Raw genomic sequence first — 23,682 nt, forward strand, 5'->3', positions numbered from 1 at the left:
GGAAGAGCATGGATTGAATGATTCGAGGCCCGGCGCGCGCGTCTGATCCCCGGCTTTTGGAGAGGGAGCGCGTGCTGCAGCATTCCTAACATCTTCCTGTGGGCGACTGCAGCAAATGCAAGTTGGACCTGCTCTTAGAGCTGCTCCACTGAGTTGTTTTTCCTTATTACTGCTGCAAGATTGCCCATTCAAACACTGCCACATGCACAAGCTAAAATCAGCAGCTATGTTTTACTGATGTATCACTTGGTCCCACACAGTGTTTTTGTTGATTAACACTATATCTAATAAAGCTGGTGGACCTTTGGCCATGAAGCCCACTCTAGGCAATGTTTGCCTCATAGTTTTTCAACGTGGCAAACCCTACAGCTTGTTTCATTAGTTTTTGTTTGTCTTTTTCACTTCCCCAGAATATGTGGAAGGGATCCTAATTTCTTCATCCTGGAAGTAGAAAGCACAGAAGATCTGTGTCTCACACCACAGACAGGTAAGAAGTGCTTTGTGTACACTAGTGATGTGCTGTACCACTAGTTTCCATATTGCTGATTCTGGTACTTGAACATTTAATGTGTAATGAGTGAAAATCCCTCTACAAATTGCCTGCACTATGAAGTAGTTTATATACACTTTTCTAGACAGTTCCACGCGACCCAAACTGAAATTGCAACGAAAATGCCATAATAGTATTGTACCAAATTACATTAAATAATGTCACTATCTGTTTATCTCATCGAATATCTTTTAGTTATATTACTCGCTGATTAAAGCTGTTTTACTTGAGATCATGTGCATTTTTTTATGATACCCGGCCTGTGTAATCTACCCTAAAAGATGTATTCTGCAGGCAGCCTTATCTTGTTTAATCTAGGCTATAATTGCTCGCACAAATTAAATAGCAGGTATTGATATTTCAATATCAGTCAATGCTCCACCAGCACACTTATCCAGTTTGATCTAACTGTAATATTATGCCCTGAATGTGGAGTTTTTGTACATTGGCATTTGGTCAACTATTGTCTTCAGTAAGAATTAGTAAGATGAGCTGTTTCTCACAAGAAATCTGAAAATGTTTGCAGAATCAGGCCCAGACTCTGCGTCCAGTTACCATTTCACACAGAACAATACAACAGATTATCTGTGAAAAATGTTCTCATCACTGGAAATGAGTGCCCCGAAGCGGCACTTTAGTAGAGTGGAAAGAAGACGCTGGGATGTACATGTAACAAAGTATGCCAAAGAAATGGTTGTTTTTTTTAATTAGAGCACACAAAAAGAGTCAATGTAAATATGCCAGTGTCATCCACAACCCTTATTTGCAGTGTCTTTTTTTGTTCTGATGATAATAAATGATTATAGATCTATTCAAAAGTAAATAGAATTAAATAACAATATTTACTGTTCATGTTTACTCATCAGTAATTATTTTAATAGGATTTTTGCTCCTCTTGCTCAACAATTGTGACGGAAAAGAGCAGTCAACATTTAATTTGTCATTAATTAAAGAGAAAGTATTGCAGAGTCAGCCATTTTATTGATTATTTATTGGCATTTAAAACAACGTTGGGATGTGAATGATGTGGTGTAAGTACTGGTATATATCTTATTCTTTAAATATTTGGATCTAAACCTTGTAGGAACTCAGCAATATTATCTTGGTCAAATGAGTCAGAGCTATACAATGTTTTGTAAAAATGAGTCACGCGTTGGGAGATTTCCTTCTCATTATCACATATTACTATAAAATTACTGCTATATAATAATAAATAAATAAATAAATAATAATAAAAAAAAAAAACGACAAACATAAACCACGACGTTAGTTGGAGACTATTTGAACCTTATGCTGGGGCTTTGGCTGGGCTCATGCTAACAAAAGTACCCCTAGATAATGTCTGTTAATTTTAAAGTTGCCGTGCGTGTGTTAGAAAGAGTCCGCCAGCTGGTAAGGATGCCAATGCAACATCCTGCGTTAGAATTTTAATTACTTACTAGCTTGTGCAGTTACATGAACCTGTCCTTGTTTATTAGTTTTCAGTTTTTTACCATTTGACCTACTTCGCCCAGACACTTTGTTAACTTCCTGTGTCACCTCCAGGTGCAGTGTGTGGCCGGAGCAGCACAGAGGGAGGAAACTCTGGGGAGGAGGCGGTGTGGCAGCACGCCTCTCCGGCTGTGGATGTGCTGGGTGGCAACCCCCAGGCTGCACAGAATGTGGCTGGGGAGTCACCTCGGCATGCCCCGCAGCCGGTCGCAGCTGCCCCCCGTCCAGTCCCTCCATTTACAAACCTGTCCCCTGTGCCATTGTCGGTCAGCAACGACTCTGCGATCCCCGGCATGGAGAGGCCCCAACCACCAACCACCTTGCCTGACGCTCTCCCGAGCAGCGGCCTCAAGGATGTCATTCCACAGGAAGTTGTTGTCGGGGAGAGCATTGCTGGAGTTGCGAGATCATTACCGGCATCCCTCTCTGAGGACTGCAGTTCCTCTGCTGAGATGCAAAGGCTTTCAACCCCCCCTTGTCCTCTCACCTCACAGATTGACAGCACAGCGCAAGAATTTCAATACGGGTCACAAACTATTGAAAAGAAAAGCCACTCGAATAGTCAAACAAACCAGACTCTGCAATCTGCAGAAAGGGCTGGACTTGTTGCAGGGACAAAGGAGGAGCAGTCCATCGTCTTGGAATATAAACCAGAGACTGGAACAAATATGGAACTGTGTGGAAAAGAGCACACAGGTGGAAATATTCTCCCACAGCCCCCATCTCAAATCTGTTTCACAGTGTCATCCTCCTCTGTGTCCCAATCAAATGTTGCTTTTAAAGTTCCAGATCCGAGAGAAAACAGGGTTATGGAGCAGTCTGACAGGGATCCACTTGCCCATTCAAGTCACGGCAGCCATAAACTCCCTTCAGGTGCTGCAGAGCCAGCAGACAGTCACCAGGACTCAAAGTCGACACTCCCTCTTTCCTCAACAGATAAAACAGAGATTAAACAAACTGCCTCAGCAGAAATGCAACTTAAAACTGTCACAGAGATCTCAAATGACGCGAGAGAAATCCAAAACGCAAATTCTTTGGGAGCAGTTGAGACATTCAGACACCTTAAGGCGCTTGTTGTCACTTCTCAACCCCAAACCGCTAAACTACTTGAGGCCTCAAAGGCTAGAGAAGCGACCTCTGGATTATTCTCTTCTCCTGGAAAAGACACCTCACTGTCCACCTGCAATCCCTTTAAATCAGAGCAGTCGGACAGTAACGCAAAGGAAGAACAAACTGACACCACCGCCTCTTCGCCTGTCTTCACAATGCTGCCAGAGCTTTCTTCATTGCAGGAGAACTCCCCAAAACCCGATACAGGGGCCCCTCTGTTTGACACAGGCCTAGTTGTCTCACTGCAGGCAGGGGAGGTTATTAAAGCAGAGACGTCTCATACCTCTGATCAAGCCCCCGCAACAGAGACGTCGCTGATTGCTGAAATTCTGCATTCAGATGATGCCCGAGAAATTGTGGTAGTCAGAGAGGAGGCTCATATCAGCGGAGACTGGGCGAACATGCACCTAAATCAGAGTTACCTCCTACAAAGAGAAGATGGTAGCGTCTGCCAAGCTGCTATTGTTAATGAACTCTCTGCTGGGGAACCAAAGCTATATGAAGCAAGTGTTGAGGCAGGTATGGAGCTCGACTCGCAGCCTGTGGAAGTGTACGAGTTCTGTGGCCTGGTGGAGGAGGTTGCTGAGGAGACGGTCTGTGCCACCAGCAGTGCACAGATGCCTCACTCTCCGGGATACGAGGTGAACTTATTCAATGCGTTACTGGAAAACACAGACGAGTACACCGTCAAAGAGGACCTCAACCCATGTATTCACACAGTTAACGAAACTGACACTATCATAATTTCCCAGCAGCCTTTGTCTTCGTCTAATGATAATTTGTCCGTGCAAAATGCAAGAGTGGCTGCAGTTGGGCCACATTTAGTATTTGATTCCAACCAATCTGTTGAAGTGACGCACTCGAGTGAGGTCTGTTTAGTTCAAGTAGCCGCTGTTACATCGAAGTCTTTCACCGTTGAACAAACGGAGAACAATGCACAGGTTGAGACTCCACAAGTCAGAGCGTCAGACTTATCAGAGGTGAGTGACGCTGCTGTAGTTCAAACAGTTTCTCCAAAACAGGAAGCAGAAGCAACAGCTGGTTCATTATCTCTTGTATCCCCTCTGGTTACTGTTAGCAGTGAGGATATGAGGATCCAACCGTCCGTTGCTGTTTCAGTACATGTTTCTTGCGTAGAAAATCAGCCCCCTCCCTGTCAGACTCCAGGATTCACAGTTGTGAGCGCCATAAAGCCTGAGGTCTGTGTTTCTTCTCATGAAGAAACCAAAGAAAATCCAGCTTTGAGTCCATCTCTGAGTGTTCAGAATGTTGCTGTGCCCACAGAAAGTAAACCAGAGACGATCTGCTCCACTAATTCCTCTGGCGTTATCAATCCAAAGCTGCTGCTTCTGAAACCAGATGAAATTCCTCGGCTGAAGCACCCACCCTCCCTCTTGGCAGAGGTGTCCAAGCAACAGAAAGTGGATGGCACATTAGGCAATGCTCACAGCTCTTGGTCCAACGCAGCATCCAAGGAGTGCCTTCCCGGAAGTATCTTAGCTGACTCCTTAGCTGTGTCTGTGGCTCTAAACAGCCAGAAAGATCAGATGGCGTACACTGCCGGTAAAACCTCAGTGGCAGCGTCTCCTGTCGAAGTTCAGCAGCCTGCTCTGAGCAGCAATTCTTCTCTTCAGCATGAGCAGACGGCATCTGTCATCCCCACAGCTTCAACAAGCAAATCCGAGGCCTTAAACGTTCCCAAAACGGCAACGACCGAAGCAGAAACTGCTTCACAAAACATTGCCACACCCCCTGACGCCACCCCACCTGCTACACCTCACACGCATGACATGTTTGATGGGTCAGAGGAAACTGATTGTGCAGCCTTGGAGACCGCCAGTGTCAACGACCCGATGAGCAACCTTGATTATGGTGAAGAAGAAAGCGAGGACATGGAGCAGGATGATGCGTTGGGCGAAACGGAGGTTCACGAGGCCACTTCGGGACAGGTTAGCAGTCCTGAGGAGGACAGCGATGATGAACCTGATACTGACAAACGTGAGATGACCAGTTCTGGCACATCCCATAAGGTACTTTTAATTAAAATCTGTATAATTAAAGACTAATAATGCTGCAGAACAGGGTAAATAGATACAAGGAGTTTTGGCAGTGATGTGTATCGGAAGTATGACTGAGACTCATAATGGGGAAAAACTTGTCCTTGAATATCAAAGTATTGCTTTTGAGTCAAACTTTAAGTTAATTTTCTATTTATCTGAATCCAGTTTTCCATTTCAATATAGAAGCTTTTGAGGTTCAGACTTTTGTTTCTTCTGCTTGCAAACAGGATGTGGTGATGAACAATATGCCATGAATGCACTCATTTTCATGAGCTTTAAATTGTCATAAACAAGTAGTAAAGCTGTTTTTACTCATGAACACTGGAGATCTTCAGGAAAAAGTTTGGTAAAATTGGTTCGGCCTTTTTGCACCGTTGCTGTAAACATGAATAAGTTGCAGCAGGAAGACTTTCTGCTGGAGATTCACACTCCTCCTGGGTGGAAATAAAAAAACGTGCAGGAGATGGGGTGTCCAAATGCTGTGGAAAATGGTTCACTTACAGCACAATGAAAATAGCAGATGCAGGAATTACTGTATTGCATGAATCTGTACAGATCTATTATAGCAGGGAGCGACCAGAAAGTAGCATATAAGTCCACAGAAAGAACAAACACGCTAGCTCTTATACAGCAAATATTTGGTCATTTTAGCAGACACTAGTTCTGTGACGATATGCTTTCGTCCCGATTTGATTCCAATTTTTTTGGGTGCCGAATGGATTCCAATTGCGATTCTCACAATTCCTGGATATTTCTGATTTTTGTAGACTAGAAACAAACAAAAAAATTGTACAAAACTTGTTTTGCTCCTCATTTTTCTTGATTTCAATTAGGAAAAAAACAACACAGTAGCCAGACCATCATTCTGCTGCTATAATGCCCCAAGAAGACGAGTAAAAAGCTCAATTAAAAACAATAAAAATGGCTAAAATCTTATATTGGATTATTTTTTATTATTGGAGAAAATTTTATTATTTTTTTTTTAACAAAAAAAGCTTTTTTAAAATTGTGAAGCAAAAAAAATCCTGATATTCGATTTTTCGGTTAGATTTTCCCACCCCTAGCAGACACATTTGTAGATTGCCTTCCCAGCTGATGATCTGGAACTTTTACAAGTGGCCTGGGTGGAAAATCTCAGCAGAAAGATCTAACAGAGCCACTGATCCACAACATTTCCAGGACCTTTCAGGGCTCCAGTGCATGTGAACACAGTTTAAGATTTATTTGTGTCAAAACCAAAACCAGGTTTCTGTATCGCACCATGGTCTGATATGATGGCATGCTTTTGTTGTGATCATTCTCCATCTGTCCATCTTAATACAACTCATGTGAATAGTTTTATTTATTTTTATTATTGCATAGTGATTTATTCCTTTTAAGTTGGCCGCATGCTAAGCCATGTGTGTTTTCCAGCATGGACAGAGCAGGACAGGCAGACAGGCATTGTTCCTAAAGGTAAGTTGGGGTTGTCGTCCAGACAGGCTCACGTTCACAAGACACGCACAGCACATTCTCGTCAAGCACTGTCACTGCTAACTGTGGGAACGACTTGAACTTTAGAGTCTGACAGAAATTTAGGAATGGTCAGGAGGATTTTCACATTTGCTTTTTTAAATTCTTTCTTTCACTGTGTTCATGCATGTGAGGTTTAATCTTCATGAATTTATTGATTTTTACCTTCATTGCATTGTCAGAAAAACGTCCTCTTCATCCTTTGTTTTCTTGTTTTAGGTGCGCCAGTGGATTTCAGACAGAGTCTCCATCGGTTCATCTCCTGCCTCACCCTCCACCTCCTCATTCCTCAGTCCTTCGGTCTCCTCCGATTGGGCCACACCACGACGGGAGAAGTCGTCACCTCTCAGAGGTCCTCATGGCAAGTTTGTTTCACCTTCCTCTGTTGGCTACTGTTCGTCGTCCTCATCCCCGCCCGACCAGGGCACCTCTCATCGGTCCCGTGGAGAGCGTCACACTGACATGGCAGAGCTGGCGAAACACGTGAGTGAGCTTTATAATGTTGAAACATGTTTTAGACAGACTCGGAGCAGCAGTGTTTGTGCTCCACAGGTTGTTAAATGTTAAATACTAACACCGTTGGAAACTATTGCCTATTCAGAGATGCTGATGTTTTGCGTAGGCAACTCTTTAATGTGAAAGATACTAATTCAAAACAGAAACCCTTAAACTGGCAGAAAATAACACAGCATAAACATAAAACACTCCACCCTGCTTATCTTACTATTTCGTGTGTTCTGGCATGATCGAACCCCACCAAAAGGGGGGCCTACATGTGACTTAACAGGTTGTTCATACAGGTCACTGATGAACAGAATGGTACTGAAAGAAGAGTGAGGATCTGGCTTTTTTTAATCAAACCAAATGAAAACGTTCGCTTAGAGGAATGTTACAGTCCTAGTACAGTGCTCATGGAAAAGCACCTTTCACATTTGGCTAATGTTGATGATTGAAATGCAGATGAACAGTTCTGAGTGCACGTGTTCATCCTTGATGTTAACGTCTGTCCAGTCTGATTGAGCTGTTGTGATTATGATCGGATCTACCAACTGTGTTTGCAAATAAATGTGTTGCTGGGCAACCTCCAGATCAACAGGTCTACCAGTCTTTTCCGTCCAATCACAGATACAACCTCATGAACACTGGAGATCTTCAGGAAAAAGTTTGGTAAAATTGGTTCGGCCTTTTTGCACCGTTGCTGTAAACATGAATAAGTTGCAGCAGGAAGACTTTCTGCTGGAGATTCACACTCCTCCTGGGTGGAAATAAAAAAAACGTGCAGGAGATGGGGTGTCCAAATGCTGTGGAAAATGGTTCACTTTACAGCACAATGAAAATAGCAGATGCAGGAATTACTGTATTGCATGAATCTGTACAGATCTATTATAGCAGGGAGCGACCAGAAAGTAGCATATAAGTCCACAGAAAGAACAAACACGCTAGCTCTTATACAGCAAATATTTGGTCATTTTAGCAGACACTAGTTCTGTGACGATATGCTTTCGTCCCGATTTGATTCCAATTTTTTTGGGTGCCGAATGGATTCCAATTGCGATTCTCACAATTCCTGGATATTTCTGATTTTTGTAGACTAGAAACAAACAAAAAAATTGTACAAAACTTGTTTTGCTCCTCATTTTTCTTGATTTCAATTAGGAAAAAAACAACACAGTAGCCAGACCATCATTCTGCTGCTATAATGCCCCAAGAAGACGAGTAAAAAGCTCAATTAAAAACAATAAAAATGGCTAAAATCTTATATTGGATTATTTTTTATTATTGGAGAAATTTTTTTTTTTTTTTTTAACAAAAAAATTCTTTTTTAAAATTGTGAAGCAAAAAAAATCCTGATATTCGATTTTTCGGTTAGATTTTCCCACCCCTAGCAGACACATTGCTGTACTAGGACAGTAACATTCCTCTAAGCGAATGTTTTCATTTGGTTTGATTAAAAAAAGCCAGATCCTCACTCTTCTTTCAGTACCATTCTGTTCATCAGTGACCTGTATGAACAACCTGTTAAGTCACATGTAGGCCCCCCTTTTGGTGGGGTTCGATCATGCCAGAACAGATACAACCAGCGTCCTGAACTATGTCCTTGTTTACACATTTCACATTTACATGGCTGGCATTTTGTTGTGGAATCAATTACAACCAGTTTAAGTGACTGATGAAATACTAGAGATGGATCAAATTAATGATCCACTAGAGCTCATTCTCAGTCTCCTTCTGCTGATTAACTTCACACAGACAAAACTTTTCAACCCATTCATCTCCAAAAGCTCGCTGGAGCTGTTTTCTATACATCTTTCCTTCACACATGGTGCTGTTTATCAGTGGCTGTTTAGGTAACATAACGTTGGAAAGAGAAGTATTCTCCTCAGATTCAGATTGCATTTTGGACAAAATGGTCCTGAACCAACTTTAAATTTAGACTTGTGATCTGATCACCGAGGACACATGTTGGCACAAAATCTCTCCAGCTTGTGGCTGCCGTTAATTGTCATCCCATTTTTCACAGCTATTTATAACATTTTTTCCCTTGAAGAAGCTGGAGTGATTTGATAAAGTGTTGCAGTATGTGTTGGTCAGGCTGTTGGGTTTGGTGGTCTAAGGGCAATGTGTGAGAAGGTATTTTATGTGTCCTACTTTCATGCTGCCAAGATGACTGCAAAGTTATTAAACTCAAGGCTTTCTTGGAAATTAAATTGACCATATCAGATGCATGGCAGATAGTTAAATTAAATTTTGGTGCATCGGCATTCTGTTGTTAACAATATTATTATTTTATTGATTCTTAATTAATATTTCTACATATTTGAACTTTAGTCAGTGTGTTCAGGTTTACAGACTGATGTTTCTAATTCTGTAGGAAGCAGACATTGAGCATCGAACCCAAGCTCTGAAGCGGGAGGGTTTCTGGTCAATGAAACGTCTCACCCGTCTGATGGAGCCACCACGACCGAAGGTTCACTGGGACTACCTGTGTGAGGAGATGCAGTGGCTCTCAGCTGACTTTGCTCAGGAGAGGAGGTGGAAGAGAGGAGTTGCTAGAAAGGTAAGGCATCCATGTTATCACACAGGTGTGATATTCATTTTAATATTCTGAAGATGTGCATGTGTAGATAGGTTCTATAAACCTGAGGAAATGAGTAAATTTGAAGTGTCACTGTATTTCTGTGTTGTTATCAGGTGGTACGAATGGTGATGCGCCACCATGAAGAGCTGAGGCAAAAGGAAGAAAAAGCCAAAAGAGATGAGCACGCCAAAATCAGAAGGGTCGCATCTTCTATTGCAAAGGAGGTCCGAGCATTCTGGAGCAGTGTTGAGAAGGTACGAAACAACCCCATAGTTAGTTATTCAGGTTAGAAATGGTTTGGTTGTTTTATAAACATACACATGTAATCAATTTTTTTGTTTTACTTGTTTCCTGAGTTTTAAAGAATATTTTAATTTTAATTTTAATTTTTTATAAACATAAACAGAATATTTTCTTTTTCATTTTAATTTAGTATTAATTTAAAAATTTTATTTTATTTTTTTTAATCCCTGAGTGGTTAAATACTGTTTTATTCTGTGCTGCTGTTTTTGTGTGCCTAAGGTGGTGCAGTACAAACAGCAGTCCAGACTAGAGGAAAAGCGGAAGAAGGCTTTGGATCTTCAGCTGGACTTCATTGTTGGCCAGACGGAGAAATACTCGGATCTTCTCAGCAAGTCGCTTGCACCCAGCAGGCCTCCCGAGACTGCAGCATCTCCACAAAAATCCCTGCCACCTCCTGTTGACGAGGATGGTGAGAAGTTTTTCTTGAAATAAAAGCTGCCTCTAATTAATAGTGCCTCCTGTCTAAATGTTAAAGAACGATCATCTGATGCAACGGATCAGGTAGGGATGTTGCCATAGCAACACAGGAATGACTGAATCTTCTTCAACATCCACAGAGATAAAATGTTCATTGAAATATAAAGCATGTTTTCACCACCAAGGTCAGTGCAACTTAGATTGTTGAAGCTGAGATGCACTTAGTCTTGATTTAAGACGGTAAAGTCTGATATTTTTTTGTCAGAGCACTTTTTGACGCAGCGACTCCACAGAGCTGTAACCAACGCTGTGTGACACCCATCAAGCTTGACTTGTCAAGCTTGTAAGACGAGTCTGCTGCACATGTTAGCGGTGGCATTTGATTGGTTGAGCTTGGAGGCCAACTGTGAATTAACTTAAAAAGCGTGCTCACTCATTAAGAGGAGCCTTGGCCGTCGGTCTTTTCTTTCCATCAGTGGCCTTTGTCCCACCTTCATTTTATTACCTGACATGTTTTCATGGCACAAGTGCACTGGGGCCTGCTTAGTGATTAAAAAGAAGGAATTTATAAATATAAACATGAATTTATTCCAGACTCCATTACACTGGTCAACCAGAAGTATTGTTCTTGGTTTTGTTCAGCTCTTGGTCTGTAAGCTCTAATGGATTTTGATGGGTGAATTTTTTTTTTTTTAAAAATAAATGGATTTTATCATTTTACTGATATTTTTATGGATATTTAAAGACTGTGTTTTGTTTTGTATGACTGCAGATTTGTCTGTAACGATAGTTGATTCAGTTCTGCAGTGCTTTTTTCTGTGCAACCAGCTGAAGTATTATCACAGTAACATTAAAAGTACATGAAAAGGTTGATTTGATATATTATAAATGCTTTCCTTGGTTTTAAATTTACAACTGAAACATTGAGTTTAATATTAGTTTCTTTTGGCTTGCAAGAAGTCCTGTTTGTGAGGACTCATTTGCTCAGTTATTAAAGAGTCTTGCCTTCATGTAGACAGAGACTTTGAGCCTCCGTGTGAAGAGGAGGATGATGAGGAGACCATAGAGGTGGAAGAACAGCAGGAGGGCAATGATGCAGAGAGCCATCAGAGGGAGATTGAATTGCTGAAGGAAGAGGGCATGCTGCCCCTCGACCAACTACTAAGTACCCTCAAACTGCCGCCTCCACAGGTAGTTCCACACACAGAAATGCACTGAAATAGTTTTCAAGAAAGCCAAACCTTGTGTGAGATTCTAGTTTTGTTACACGTTGATGTCATCTGGAAACGTCAGATCAGTTAAGTTATTTAAAGCAGCCATTTAAGTGTCAACCAGTCAAGTTGAGGCATTTTTCCCCACACCTGCTTCCTAGATCTATAGAGCTAATTCAGCGAGCTAAACCTCTAGCAAGTTTATTTTGTGTGGGTTTTTTTTTTTTTTTTGTGGGGTTTTTTTTTTTTTAACATTCTGGGGAAAAAGTGTAAAACTGTTTAGTTATCCATCCAAGTTCTGGAGTTTTCTGTTCTTCCCTGTAATATCACAGATCTGTTATAATGATACCAATATAATCATACCATTAAAAGGGAGTTACATTAAACCTAAACATGTAAATGACTTTAGCTTTTATTGCTCAAAAATAATAAAAATGTTGGCTAAGATTATTGAGAAGTGCCTCGGTTAGCTTTCTGAGGTGTGTGTCACAGCGACTGCCGCAGCAGCAGACTGGTTGATAAATGAGACAAATCAGTAAAACACGTGCAAATAAATAAACTCCTGCTGCTGTTGGAGCACCTGTGTGCACCCATCTCTACCTCTGCAACACCCCTGTGCCTAAAATATCAGCAGCTAACCTGTTGATCTGATGCAACATGTGTGTCTTTTTAATCCTGGAGCAAAGCAAGAGTTGCATTGATATTTCCAGACGTGCATTCGTTTAATTGTTTTTTTTTGTTTTTTTTAATGCAATGAAAGGCTCAGCCATCTATAGTAAACCAGAATGTTTTAATTTTTATTCAGTAGTTTTTAATTTCTGTTGAAAATAAAAAGGTCTAAATTCAAAGTTTTACATTTTCCAGAAATCCATCCAGATTTAGACCCCCCCCCCCCCCCCCCCCACACTTTTTTTATTTATTTTATTTTTTTTTTAAATATAGAGTTGAATTTAAATTTCCAGAAGATGTTTGCCAGCGCTAAACTGTAGAAGTACCTTCTACACATTACAACATTAGCACATAGAAGCAGGATTGTTAAACAGGTAAATCTACTAAACTAAGTAGATTTATTGGTAGTCTGTAAGATATTGAGCCTCATGAAAGTCCATTGATATAAATCAGATTTTTACCTTAAGCTTGTTTTTGTTTAGTCATCTGAATGGAGGCTTGTTAAGCTTGTTAAACTTGATTAAACTTGGTAAATGCAAGAAATCCTTTTTGCAGGGTTAGTTAGCACACTAAAATCTGTGGAAGATCACCTTTTAATGCTGTATTTCATGTGAGTGTTTGCAATGTTGGACTTTTATGTAAGCTCTGACTCACTGAATTATGCAGGACTCGGGCTCAGACGAAGAATGCTCCAATGAATCCTCTTCTTCGGTGGAGGAGGAAGAGGAAGATCGGGAATTCACTGCCAACGACGAGGATGGTAAGATCATTCAAGATTCAAGAAGATAAAATTGTTGCAAACTGAAACTTTTCCTACGCTTTGTGGAAATATGAGAAAATAATGTTCCAATATTTTCTTTTGATACTCATTGAATTATTACTTTTTTCTTGTACTCTTATTTTGATATTTCATTGTTTTGTTCCACTTCCTGTTTGCAGCTGAAGACGAGGAGGACACCATAGCAGCCCAGGAGAAAGTAGAAGGAAAAGTTGATCACAAAGAGGAACTTGATGATTTGGCCAAAGAGGGTGTGTGTATTTAGCTTACTTTCCCCTGTATATTAATGGAGAGTGTTTGTTTTTGTGATTAATGCTTTTATTTATTGGATTAAAGTTTTTGGTTTTTATGTATCATAGAGTTGCTTTTACAGTAAACCCTTTTTTTTTTTCTTTTCTTTTTTTTAAATTTATGCAAAGGTCACTTGTGCATGCCTGGAACTACCAAAGGTGGCCAGAAGAGTTTATTTGCGTTACATTTTCCATTGAGCAGAGATTTTTTTTTAATTCAGGCTAAATGATTTACATCAAAGCGTATGTGAAGGTGCTGAAAAAAATAGAATCATGAGAGATTGCCAAAGGTTATTGTAACCTGCTCAAGAAACTTCTAAAACATCTTTATTCTGGATTTTGTGGGGTAAACCCGAGTAAAAATGATATGTACCGGGACTTATCTTGACAACTTCCCATAACTAAACTTGCTGCAGCCTCCGACTCTACTGGTTAGGGTTAGTTTCCTCTCATCTACACAGATCGGCAAAAGTTAATGTCTCTAATCAGACAACCAGCCATAGACAAGTTCTACAGTTTGCTCAGCCAATCACAGAAATCTAGGCTGTTTGCTGGTGTGTCTTCTCTAGAAACTAATAAAAACGTATTTTCGGTTTATGCGCCCTCTCTCTGCTTCGACTGGAACAGTCAAACACGCAACAGCTTTCTGCCATGGTTTGCATTTTCCTGCTAAAGACGGCTCTCTACGGCAGATTCAGTGGACGTCCCAACTTTCTAACCTTCTCGGGTAGTTACGGCGTTCCAGAATGACGTGCAGAAATTCCGAAAATCATCTATCGATACACAGTTAAAAACATTAGCTTTTTTTATTTTTAAAGGTCGCCTTGTGAAGCTGCTTCATGTGCTGTGAACATGTGTATGAAGGTTTTGTTGATTTCAAGCTGTGACCAGCTTCCTGACACGTCTCCGCTCTTCTTCCAGGTGACTTGAGCATTGAAGAGCTGTTGGAGAAGTACAAAGGAGCGTACGCATCAGACTTCGAGGAACCTTCTGCTTCTGGCTCTAAAGCAAGTTCTGATTCTGAGGCGTCTGGGGATGACGAGGTAGAAACCGAAGAAGATGAGAGTGATGTGGAAAGCAACACTTCTTCTTCAGGTAATGACACTGATAAACAAAGTGATCCCATGTGTGTCGTTTTGCTGCTCAGATTTATTCTTAAAGTATTGCATCGTTCAAAATGTTACTTAGAATCACCTGGAGACAGTGCTGATGATGATGATGACACTGAAAATGACGAGGAGAGTGCACATGAAGAGGATGATGAGTGTGGAGAGGAAGGGATGGAGCTTTTGTTAAAGGAGGGAGACCACAGCCCGCCTTCTTCAAGCTCTCGGCCGAAGAAAGAGATCAGCCACATAGCTGCAACTGCAGAGAGCCTGCAGCCTAAGGGCTACACGCTGGCGACTACAAAGGTCCGTCTTAAACATGTGGAACATTACTTTAAGTACATTTTCCAAACATATTAACTCTCCTAACCCTTAAACAGTCGTAGCACATCATTTACTCTTTATTTTTTTCCAACAACAGGTCAAGACCCCCATCCCTTTCCTGCTGCACGGCACATTGCGAGAATACCAGCACATCGGCCTCGACTGGTTGGTCACCATGTATGAGAAAAAGCTAAATGGGATTCTAGCTGATGAGATGGGTTTGGGTAAAACCATCCAAACAATCGCTCTGCTCGCTCATCTCGCCTGTGAAAAAGGTAACAGCCTTTTTCAATAGGCCTTTAGTGCTTTTTGCACATGGAGTGCTTGGATCACAGTCATTTGTTTATGTTTGCAAAGAAATTTAACTTATGCTTTATTTATATTTGTTATTATTTATTTTACCAGCGATAATGGCTTGTATTCTGCTTTTTTTAAAAAAATTTATAGGGAACTGGGGCCCCCACCTCATCATCGTTCCCACCAGTGTGATGTTAAACTGGGAGATGGAGCTGAAGCGCTGGTGTCCTGGCTTTAAAATCCTTACCTACTTCGGCAGTCAAAAGGAGAGAAAGCTGAAGAGACAGGTAAGAAATTCATGTGGTGTGTGTGTGTGTGTGCAGCATTTGTTTTTCTGTGTCATTGTCTTGGTTTAAGGATCAGAAACGTGTTCTGAATAGAAGACTTAGTTTGGGGCTTTGTTAATTAAAGCCCTTTTATTCCACGTTGACAGAAATCTGTTGTACACCAAAATCCTAGATGTCTGCATTACGCATGTCCCATCTGTTCTCACTGGTTTCCAGTCTGTTTGCTGCAAGGCGTCGCGGTCATGAGTAATAATACAGGACTTTGTTTTCAATATTTTCATTTCAATGAAATGTTTTGATTTTTTTTAATGTCTGATTTACAATATGTCAATTTATCTGTTGAAGAGGACAATATTTGCAAATTAGCTGGTAAAAACACAGATTCATTTCATTTGAAATTGGAGATGAGTTGGCATTGTCGGTGGAATGATAAGCATTTAAATGGAAAAAGTGCAGACCTCTAAGTTTCAGACAGATTATCCCCCCCCCCCGAAAAAAGACACGTTCTAAAAGTAAAAGCATTTTGTTTCTTTTCTTTCCTTTATCTCAGGGCTGGACGAAGCCTAATGCTTTCCACGTGTGCATCACTTCTTACAAACTGGTGCTGCAGGACCACCAGGCCTTCAGACGAAAGTCTTGGCGGTATCTGATCCTTGACGAGGCTCAAAACATCAAGAACTTCAAGTCCCAGCGCTGGCAGAGCCTGCTGAACTTCAACAGGTCTGTTTGAGCCTGTGTAAAGCACATGGCTGTATTTAAAACATTATCTATCATTTTTAAGTTTGCTAAAGTAAAGCAGCACAACAAATCCATTAATGAATATTTACAGTTTTGAACGCATCATTTGTGATCTAAAAGTGGTTGAATTTGGGCTGCATGCACCCAGCTGAAGCAACTGGGAGGGGTTAGTCAGTCTTTTGCACAAGGTTGCCATTAAAGTCTGGAATATGAAACATGCATTTCCTCTGGTTTCATAGCAGCTCTAACCACTGGAGCAAACATACTTTTTGTACTATGTCCTTTTGAACACCACAGACATCGTACTGTGAGAAATACTGATATACTGGTGTCAACGAGCCTTTTTGAAATGGTTTATTTTCTAATGCATGCTTAAAGAATAAAAAAAGTAGCATGGTGTTACAGTCCAAACCAAACTGGAATGGTAGAGTTGAGGCTTTGAAGTTGACTGTGCACTAAACATGAGTTGTGGTGTGAGTTATTTAAGGTTGTAAATATGCCCATTGTTGCTCTCTGGTGGCTATGAAGGAGCCAACCTCATGTGGAGATCTGATGTTGTTTATGCATGTGATGTAGGAGCAAGTTAAAATTTTGATAAACAAAATGCACGTAATAAAAACATAATTTTTAAGACTTTCCAGGTCATGAAAGCTGTTGTAATTTCTCTTTCCACTGGATTGGGATCATTTGCCCTAAATCACAGTAATATTATATCTGGCTTGCTGTCTGATTTTGTAATCCAATGTGTGTGAGAAAATGGAAAACTAGAGACAAATTCCTCTAGCAAGTATCAAGCAGTGTTGTTAGAGATCTCAGGGTAGTCTCTTTCTGTACATATTTAAAGAACTGGCTCCGTTTCGCATTGTAAGCTGTCCCTCAACACTAAAATTCAGCTTGCATGCAGCTGTTTACAACATTTTTTCTGTCAGTGCTGGCTGTGTTTGATTACAGAATACCCTAGAGCAGGTTTTTCCATACATTCCTGCTCCAGCACACCTGACTCAAATTTATGAGCCATTGTGCAGAACTTGATTGGCTGTTAGATCCATTTAATTTGATTCAGGTGTGTTGAAGCAGGAATACATGGGATCCACAACCCCAGTCCTCACACTATCCTGCAGGTATTGGACGTTTCCCTGCTGCAACACCCCGATTCAAGTTAAATGAATCTCTGACGCACTCTGCATGAGGCTGCTACTGACCCAATACTGACCCAGGTGTGTTGCAGCAGGGAAAGTCTGCAGGATAGTGGGCCTTGGGCCAGGGAACTGGGGATCCAGTCCCCAGTTGTAATGTGTAAAGCAATAGTATTGTCTCAAAACGATGCCCCCACCACCCCACCCACTGATTTATGTAATTGAGATGGTTTGTTCTCACCAAAATGACAGTAATGAGACCAAGTTGTCATCATTTGGCTGGAACACTGCTCCAGCTGGTGGTAATTTCTCAGTGTTGTGTGGAGCTGCAGGCTCCAGAGGGATCTGGGCACATAATGAAGCGCTTACAGTTTCATTATCTATAACCTTTGACTTGAGGATCTTCTCTGAATGGAAAGAAGAAAACACATGAACTGAAGGCAGGCGTCTGTGAATACAGAGGTTATGATGATACAGTAATATCACAAATGTCAGACCAGTCTTTCTCAGGTATTGCCCACTGAGATGGCTGGACTACGGTGATGAGGGCTAAGAGATGAGATGTGCATTATGTTGGGCTTAAGTGATACATTTAAAATCTTTTATTTAGTCATTTATTTAGGATAATTTCATTGCGAAGCTTCATTAGATCTTTTCGCTGTTACCTCCAACAGCCTGATATTCATCACCAGGCTGGTATTATTCAGCTTTTAGTGGCTTAAAAATGAACTGTTTCTTTTTAGAGTTAGTTGAGAGTAAAACTATGAGATTGTATAAATGTAACTTCATGTTTACTAGATGTGTGATTTGCTACGCAAACCTTTTAAGACTATCACCAATAAATACTGCAATGATTGGTTTGTGGCTTGTTTCACCAAAGCCGCACGAGGTTAATGCAGTTTAGAGCAAAGGCTTTGCAAATGTGGCTATTATTAGCTGAAATCTTTATCATTTAAATTATTGTGTATTTATCTAAACTTCTCTTGTAATCTCTGCTTAATGCAGCCACCGGCGACTGCTGCTGACAGGAACCCCTCTCCAGAACAGCCTGATGGAGCTTTGGTCGCTCATGCACTTTCTGATGCCCCACGTTTTTCAGTCCCACCGCGAGTTCAAAGAGTGGTTCTCCAACCCGCTGACGGGAATGATCGAGGGCAGTCAGGAGTACAACGAGGGTCTGGTTAAGAGGCTCCACAAGGTGCTGAGGCCGTTCCTGCTCAGAAGAATAAAGGTTGATGTTGAGAAGCAGATGCCCAAGAAGTATGAGCATGTGGTGCGCTGTCGCCTCTCAAAGAGACAGAGATTCCTCTATGACGACTTCATGGCACAGGCCTCGTAAGTTCCTTTATGATTTTATTCAAGAGAAGAATATCTATTTATTTTATTGTGTAAGTAGATAAATAATGCTTCTATGTAGAAAGATTTGGCAAAATTACTTTTTTTTTTCTTCTGATTCACAGAACTCGTGAAACACTGGCCAGCGGTCATTTCATGTCTGTCATTAACATCCTCATGCAGCTCCGCAAAGTGTGCAACCACCCAAACCTATTTGACCCTCGACCCATCCAGTCACCCTTCATCACACAGCCCATTATTTTCAGTACAGCCTCCTTGGTCCTGGAGGCCCTGGAGGTTCCTCCTCTAAAGGTTAGCAGGATGGCAAATTTAAAAACAAAAAACTTTCACAAAAAATTAAAATTCAACTAAAAACTAAGACGCATTTCTCCCTTTTCTCTGTCAGCGATGCGACCTTTCCATGTTTGATCTCGTTGGTCTGGAGAGCCGTGTTTCCCGTTACCAGGCAGATGTCTTTTTGCCACGCTACAAGGTCAGCCGTCAGCTAATTCAGGAGATCACCGAGTCCCCTGAACCTCCTCCGAGACCTAAACCAGTCCGCATGAAGGTCAACCGGTACGTGCTACAGCTTCATGTACTAATATGTAAATCTAGTTAGCGAAATGAACTTCTGAATCAGCAGTAAGCTCAAATTACAAGTCAATGCATAGACCGAAGTATGGCAGCATTTTGAAGCCACCGACATAAACTGGACTGCACAAGTCTTTTCCTTGTGTTTTGACTGTGGAGACGACTGACTAAACAAACATTTTCCTGCCAAAAGTGACTGACTGGGGGCATTTTTATGATTTTTTTGCAGTACTCTTGGTACACTGTCAGTCCCTCTGACAGAAAGTACCTGGTACTTACGGTTGAAGTGTCGACATCTCACTATCATTTTGGTAGCTAAAATTATAAGAAGATGAAACCTTGTTTGAAAGTATTAAAAGGAAAATAAGCTGTTTCAGAGTGTTTTGATAGCTCAGGTTGGAGGATTAAAGCTCACGAGTGTAAAATGTTTCCTCCACAGTGTCCTCATTCTTCCATGTTTCTGTTTCAGGATGTTCCAGCCGCCTCCTAAAGGTGATAACCGACCGGTTCTTCTGATGAACAAACCCACCTCTTCTGTCCCTCCTGCAGCTCAGACCCCCAAACCTGCTCCAGCTCCTGAAATCTCCACAGCTCCTGCTCCTGTGGTTCAGCAAGGCAAGTAAAATATTTCAAGAGCTTGTAAACAAGACAATTTTAGGAAATACTTAAAGATATGTCAGAAAACGCAGTCAACTTTTTTAATTTCTATCTATTTGCACGTGTCTCCTTACGCTTCTTCTTTTCCTTTCCAGTGGTGTGTACAGTGGCACCAACACCTCCACCTCGCCCACCCTTGCCTCCTACACCTCAAACCGCAGTGAGATCCAGCGCTCCCAAGCCGATGCTGACCGTACGGCCTCCCAGTGCTCCCTGTGCAGCCAGTATTCCGGCTCATCCAAGTCCGAACCCCAGCAGTGTCATGCCGCAAAGGGTCTTACTCAGTCCTGACATGCAAGCAAGGCTGCCTTGTGAGTCTTTTATTTTGTATACTGTGTTCATGAAAAAAACTGGAGTCAAGAAAGTCATAAACAAGTAAATAAATTTGTGGAAACTGCATCTGCTATCACTTTTAACTCTTAACTTGTTCTTTTCTAAGCTGGTGAGGTGGTGAGCATAGCCCAGCTGGCCTCCTTGGCAGGCCGACCTGTGTCTTCATGTCAGGGCAGTAAACCGGTCACCTTCCAGCTTCAAGGGAACAAGCTGACTCTGTCTGGAGCCCAAGTCCCAGCAGCTGCCCCACGCCCTGTTCAAGGTTGGTGTTAGCCAGAAACGGTGGCTTTTCTTCCCACCTGAAATATTTGTTTATAAAGTTACATGTTTATAAAGTTAGATTATTAAATCATTTTGAATGTAATTGCTTAAATATGCTTGACAAAGTTATTAACCCTTGCATGTCTTACAATTTAATTAAATCCTGATTAATGTGCTAATGATCTGGAACATTTAAAGATGCATTTCGATGTCTTGAATCTTCATAGCTGCTTCATATCATCACACATGAAATCTTCAAATCACACGTTCAGGCTATGTAGGAGCTAGTTGTGCAGTGCAGGGTTGTATTAATGTATAGTATTACTGTTCAGACAGAAACTTTTCATCAGATGAGTTGTTTAGCTTGATGCATTAATATGTCTGTTTTTTGGTCAGCTTAATGTCACAGAGCCTTATGTCACTGTTTATGACATAGAGCTGTTATCCCATACTGAAAGCTCTGCTAAAAGTAAAAAGTAACAATTCTGATGAAAGCAGTTTATCTAGCAGCATTATGCCCCTGCTCACAAGCTTTACTCGTTAAGTTGTTTATCAGTGCTTTACTTTGGTTATTGCCATTTCTGTGGAGATAGCAACAGCTTCTTTGTCTTCAACATCTGGTAGAATTTTAAAACTTTAGTCTGAAGTTGCACTATGTTAGTTAAATGACCAAACTCAACATGCATTTCATCTACTAACTTCTACGCCACTTTAACACACATCTAACTTTATTTTTGGTGTTTTAGTGAAGTGTAATGTTTTGTCCTGCTGTTCCAGTCGATAGGCACTAAATACAAAACAAAAATAGTGTTGATTTTCTGTTTCTGGACACAATGAAGATGAATTCTGTCCTCATCGCTTAAAATCAACTATTACTATATTGATGACTTGTGAGCATATTTGACAAAACAAAAACCATTTCAGGTTAACTATTTCACAAAGGCTCACTCTATTGCCCTCCTCCACCTGGTCTGGGTCAGTGCAGGACACTTTGGTGCACTTTGGTCCATTAACTATGACCACTTGGCTGGTTGGCAGGCAATCTAACGCGACAGCATCAACACTTTGAGAAATATCTCATGAATCAGACAGCTAAACTTAATGAGGGAAATTGCTATCTCAAGCACACTCTTTGGGATAACTGTCGGGAGCTAGGGACAATTCCTGCCTTTTGACAAGTTTTCAATCCAACCGTAAAGTGCGGCATTTTGTTTCTGGGAACTTCGTACGTGAATTCTGCTGTGATAACTTCATGATTTATTACATTTTGTAATTAAAAATGTGTAAATTATGTTAGCAGATCTCCATATTGAAGTTCTAGGTAAACGGGGATGACTTCATGTTTCTCTCGATCAATAAGATGCCCAGATTTCTTCTTCTTTTGTTTTCATGACGGTGTGAGTTGAAATGGTTATTTCCCAGTTTTGAAAACAAAGTAATAAAGTTATAATAAAAATAATAATAATAATTATACAAAAAACAGGAAGGTCCAACAGACCATCCCCTGGGAGTGTGAGATATGTGATGTAGCTCTCTGTTTCCAAGAGTGGAACAAGAGACCGAAGAAGTGTGGGGAAAAAGCAGAAAGGAAAATAATATAAATAGTTTTTGGTTGTGTTTTTGTTAGAATGTTTGGGATCTTTTTCTCCTGACAGCCAAGGCCTGAGAGAAACGTATTTAAAAATGAAAAAGCTTCTACAATGTTGATCTGTCTTTTTAAAATTAAATTCTGTCATTCAACTTCCGTTTAGTTTTTTCTATCATATATCGTATCATATAACTATTGATCCATCTGTGAGGCATAAAAAAAAAAAAACATGTTCAGTTCTTGACTGCGCATGAAAGGGTTGAGATTATACATGTGTTAATAGACTGAGAGGTCAGACGAAGAAAAAATAGCAACAAATGGCTTGTTGATCTCTGTTGCATTTTCACAGCCTATTGTAGCCTTTACTGGGAAGGTGACGTATCAGCCAGATAGCGAGACAGGTGTCGGCTGCATAAAAGCATGATGTCATGGCAGCTTTCTTGAAATATAACAAAGGACATGTCGACACAGGAATGAAAGATAGGAACTGGTGACATCCAGCTGTTTGTGATCTCTGACTTTGACATGTGCCAACCGATCGATGGATTGAAGTTTCTCCAGACTTTGGGTTGGATTGGATATGCTCTCATTTTTTTTGCCCGTTGAAACAAAAAAAAAACCAAAAACAAAAAACTGGTTCAGCTGATTCAGGCCTGTTTGTAGAGAAATACATTTAAAATGTTTCTTCCTCAAAAACTTAAAATCTTCAATCAGAACAAACAAATATGATTATTTCTCCTTTCAGACTTTTACAGCTTTAAACTCTGATTCATCATATTGATATCTTATTTATTTGTCTGACTTTGTGTCTCTGTGCAGGTAACGTGATGCATCTGGTGTCCAGTGGGGTGCAGCATCAGCTGATCAGCCACCCATCTCAACTGACTGTCCAGACGACAGCCCACACAAACACACCCTCTGCTGCTCCCCCAGCAAACCGACTGTCGCACAACATCTCTCCTCAAGGTATTTGGCCCTTCTCACCATCTTCACAGACTCCTCCAAAAAGCTTGGCTCGTTGTGTGAACCACACGTATTTCCTGATTGTCGTTTCAAGGCCCGAAACGTTTTCCTGTTGGAGATGAGTTGTTCCGTTGTGTTTCAGTGTCCTCCACCATGGTGAGCAGCCCTGGAGTTGTGAAGATCGTTGTGCGTCAGTCAACAGGCAAGGAGGGTGGGCCGGTGCCCACACTGGCCGTGGCCCCTTCCCCTCGTGTTGCTCCTCAGGCACCCCCTTCCCTGCACACACATTCCAACACTATTCCTGTCAGGAACACAGCTCCACTGCAAATTGCTCCACGCACCCCTGGTCCTGCCACGGCCCACTACACCATAGCTCCTCCCAGACACCCTAGCTCCACCCCCACCCAGCCTCAACCCCCTCGTCCTGTTCTCAAAGTAGTGCAACCGCCTCCATCCAGCACAGAGCAGCAAGGTGAGAGCATGAGCTTGCAGAAGCTAGCAGCCACACAAAACCCAGCTTGTTTAGGGAAGAATTGCTTCTCTGAGAATCAGTTTAAAACTATTTGGAAAGAAAGAAATTTCTCATTGGAAGAAAG

At 41.2% G+C, this 23,682-nt stretch overlaps 1 protein-coding gene across 1 annotated transcript in view; it reads left to right on the forward strand.

Annotated features, from left to right (window-relative positions):
• Positions 1–23,682, forward strand: part of srcap (Snf2-related CREBBP activator protein) — a 38,352-nt gene that overhangs the window by 1,101 nt on the left and 13,569 nt on the right. Inside the window, exons 2-24 of the mRNA XM_079260689.1 lie at positions 411–487; positions 2,096–5,181; positions 6,625–6,666; positions 6,943–7,206; positions 9,596–9,781; positions 9,916–10,056; positions 10,325–10,514; positions 11,538–11,713; positions 13,069–13,162; positions 13,342–13,431; positions 14,392–14,565; positions 14,659–14,882; positions 14,998–15,175; positions 15,348–15,484; positions 16,035–16,204; positions 18,364–18,693; positions 18,819–19,005; positions 19,100–19,269; positions 19,754–19,899; positions 20,037–20,252; positions 20,381–20,536; positions 22,943–23,089; positions 23,229–23,558. Coding sequence (XP_079116815.1) covers positions 2,335–5,181; positions 6,625–6,666; positions 6,943–7,206; positions 9,596–9,781; positions 9,916–10,056; positions 10,325–10,514; positions 11,538–11,713; positions 13,069–13,162; positions 13,342–13,431; positions 14,392–14,565; positions 14,659–14,882; positions 14,998–15,175; positions 15,348–15,484; positions 16,035–16,204; positions 18,364–18,693; positions 18,819–19,005; positions 19,100–19,269; positions 19,754–19,899; positions 20,037–20,252; positions 20,381–20,536; positions 22,943–23,089; positions 23,229–23,558 — 6,595 coding nt within the window. The 5' untranslated portion in view covers positions 411–487; positions 2,096–2,334. The remainder of the gene's footprint in view (positions 1–410; positions 488–2,095; positions 5,182–6,624; positions 6,667–6,942; positions 7,207–9,595; positions 9,782–9,915; positions 10,057–10,324; positions 10,515–11,537; positions 11,714–13,068; positions 13,163–13,341; positions 13,432–14,391; positions 14,566–14,658; positions 14,883–14,997; positions 15,176–15,347; positions 15,485–16,034; positions 16,205–18,363; positions 18,694–18,818; positions 19,006–19,099; positions 19,270–19,753; positions 19,900–20,036; positions 20,253–20,380; positions 20,537–22,942; positions 23,090–23,228; positions 23,559–23,682) is intronic.

The sequence above is a fragment of the Telmatherina bonti genome (genome assembly GCF_933228915.1).
Source record: "Telmatherina bonti genome assembly, chromosome: 21".
Classification (NCBI taxonomy): Eukaryota; Metazoa; Chordata; class Actinopteri; order Atheriniformes; family Telmatherinidae; genus Telmatherina; species Telmatherina bonti.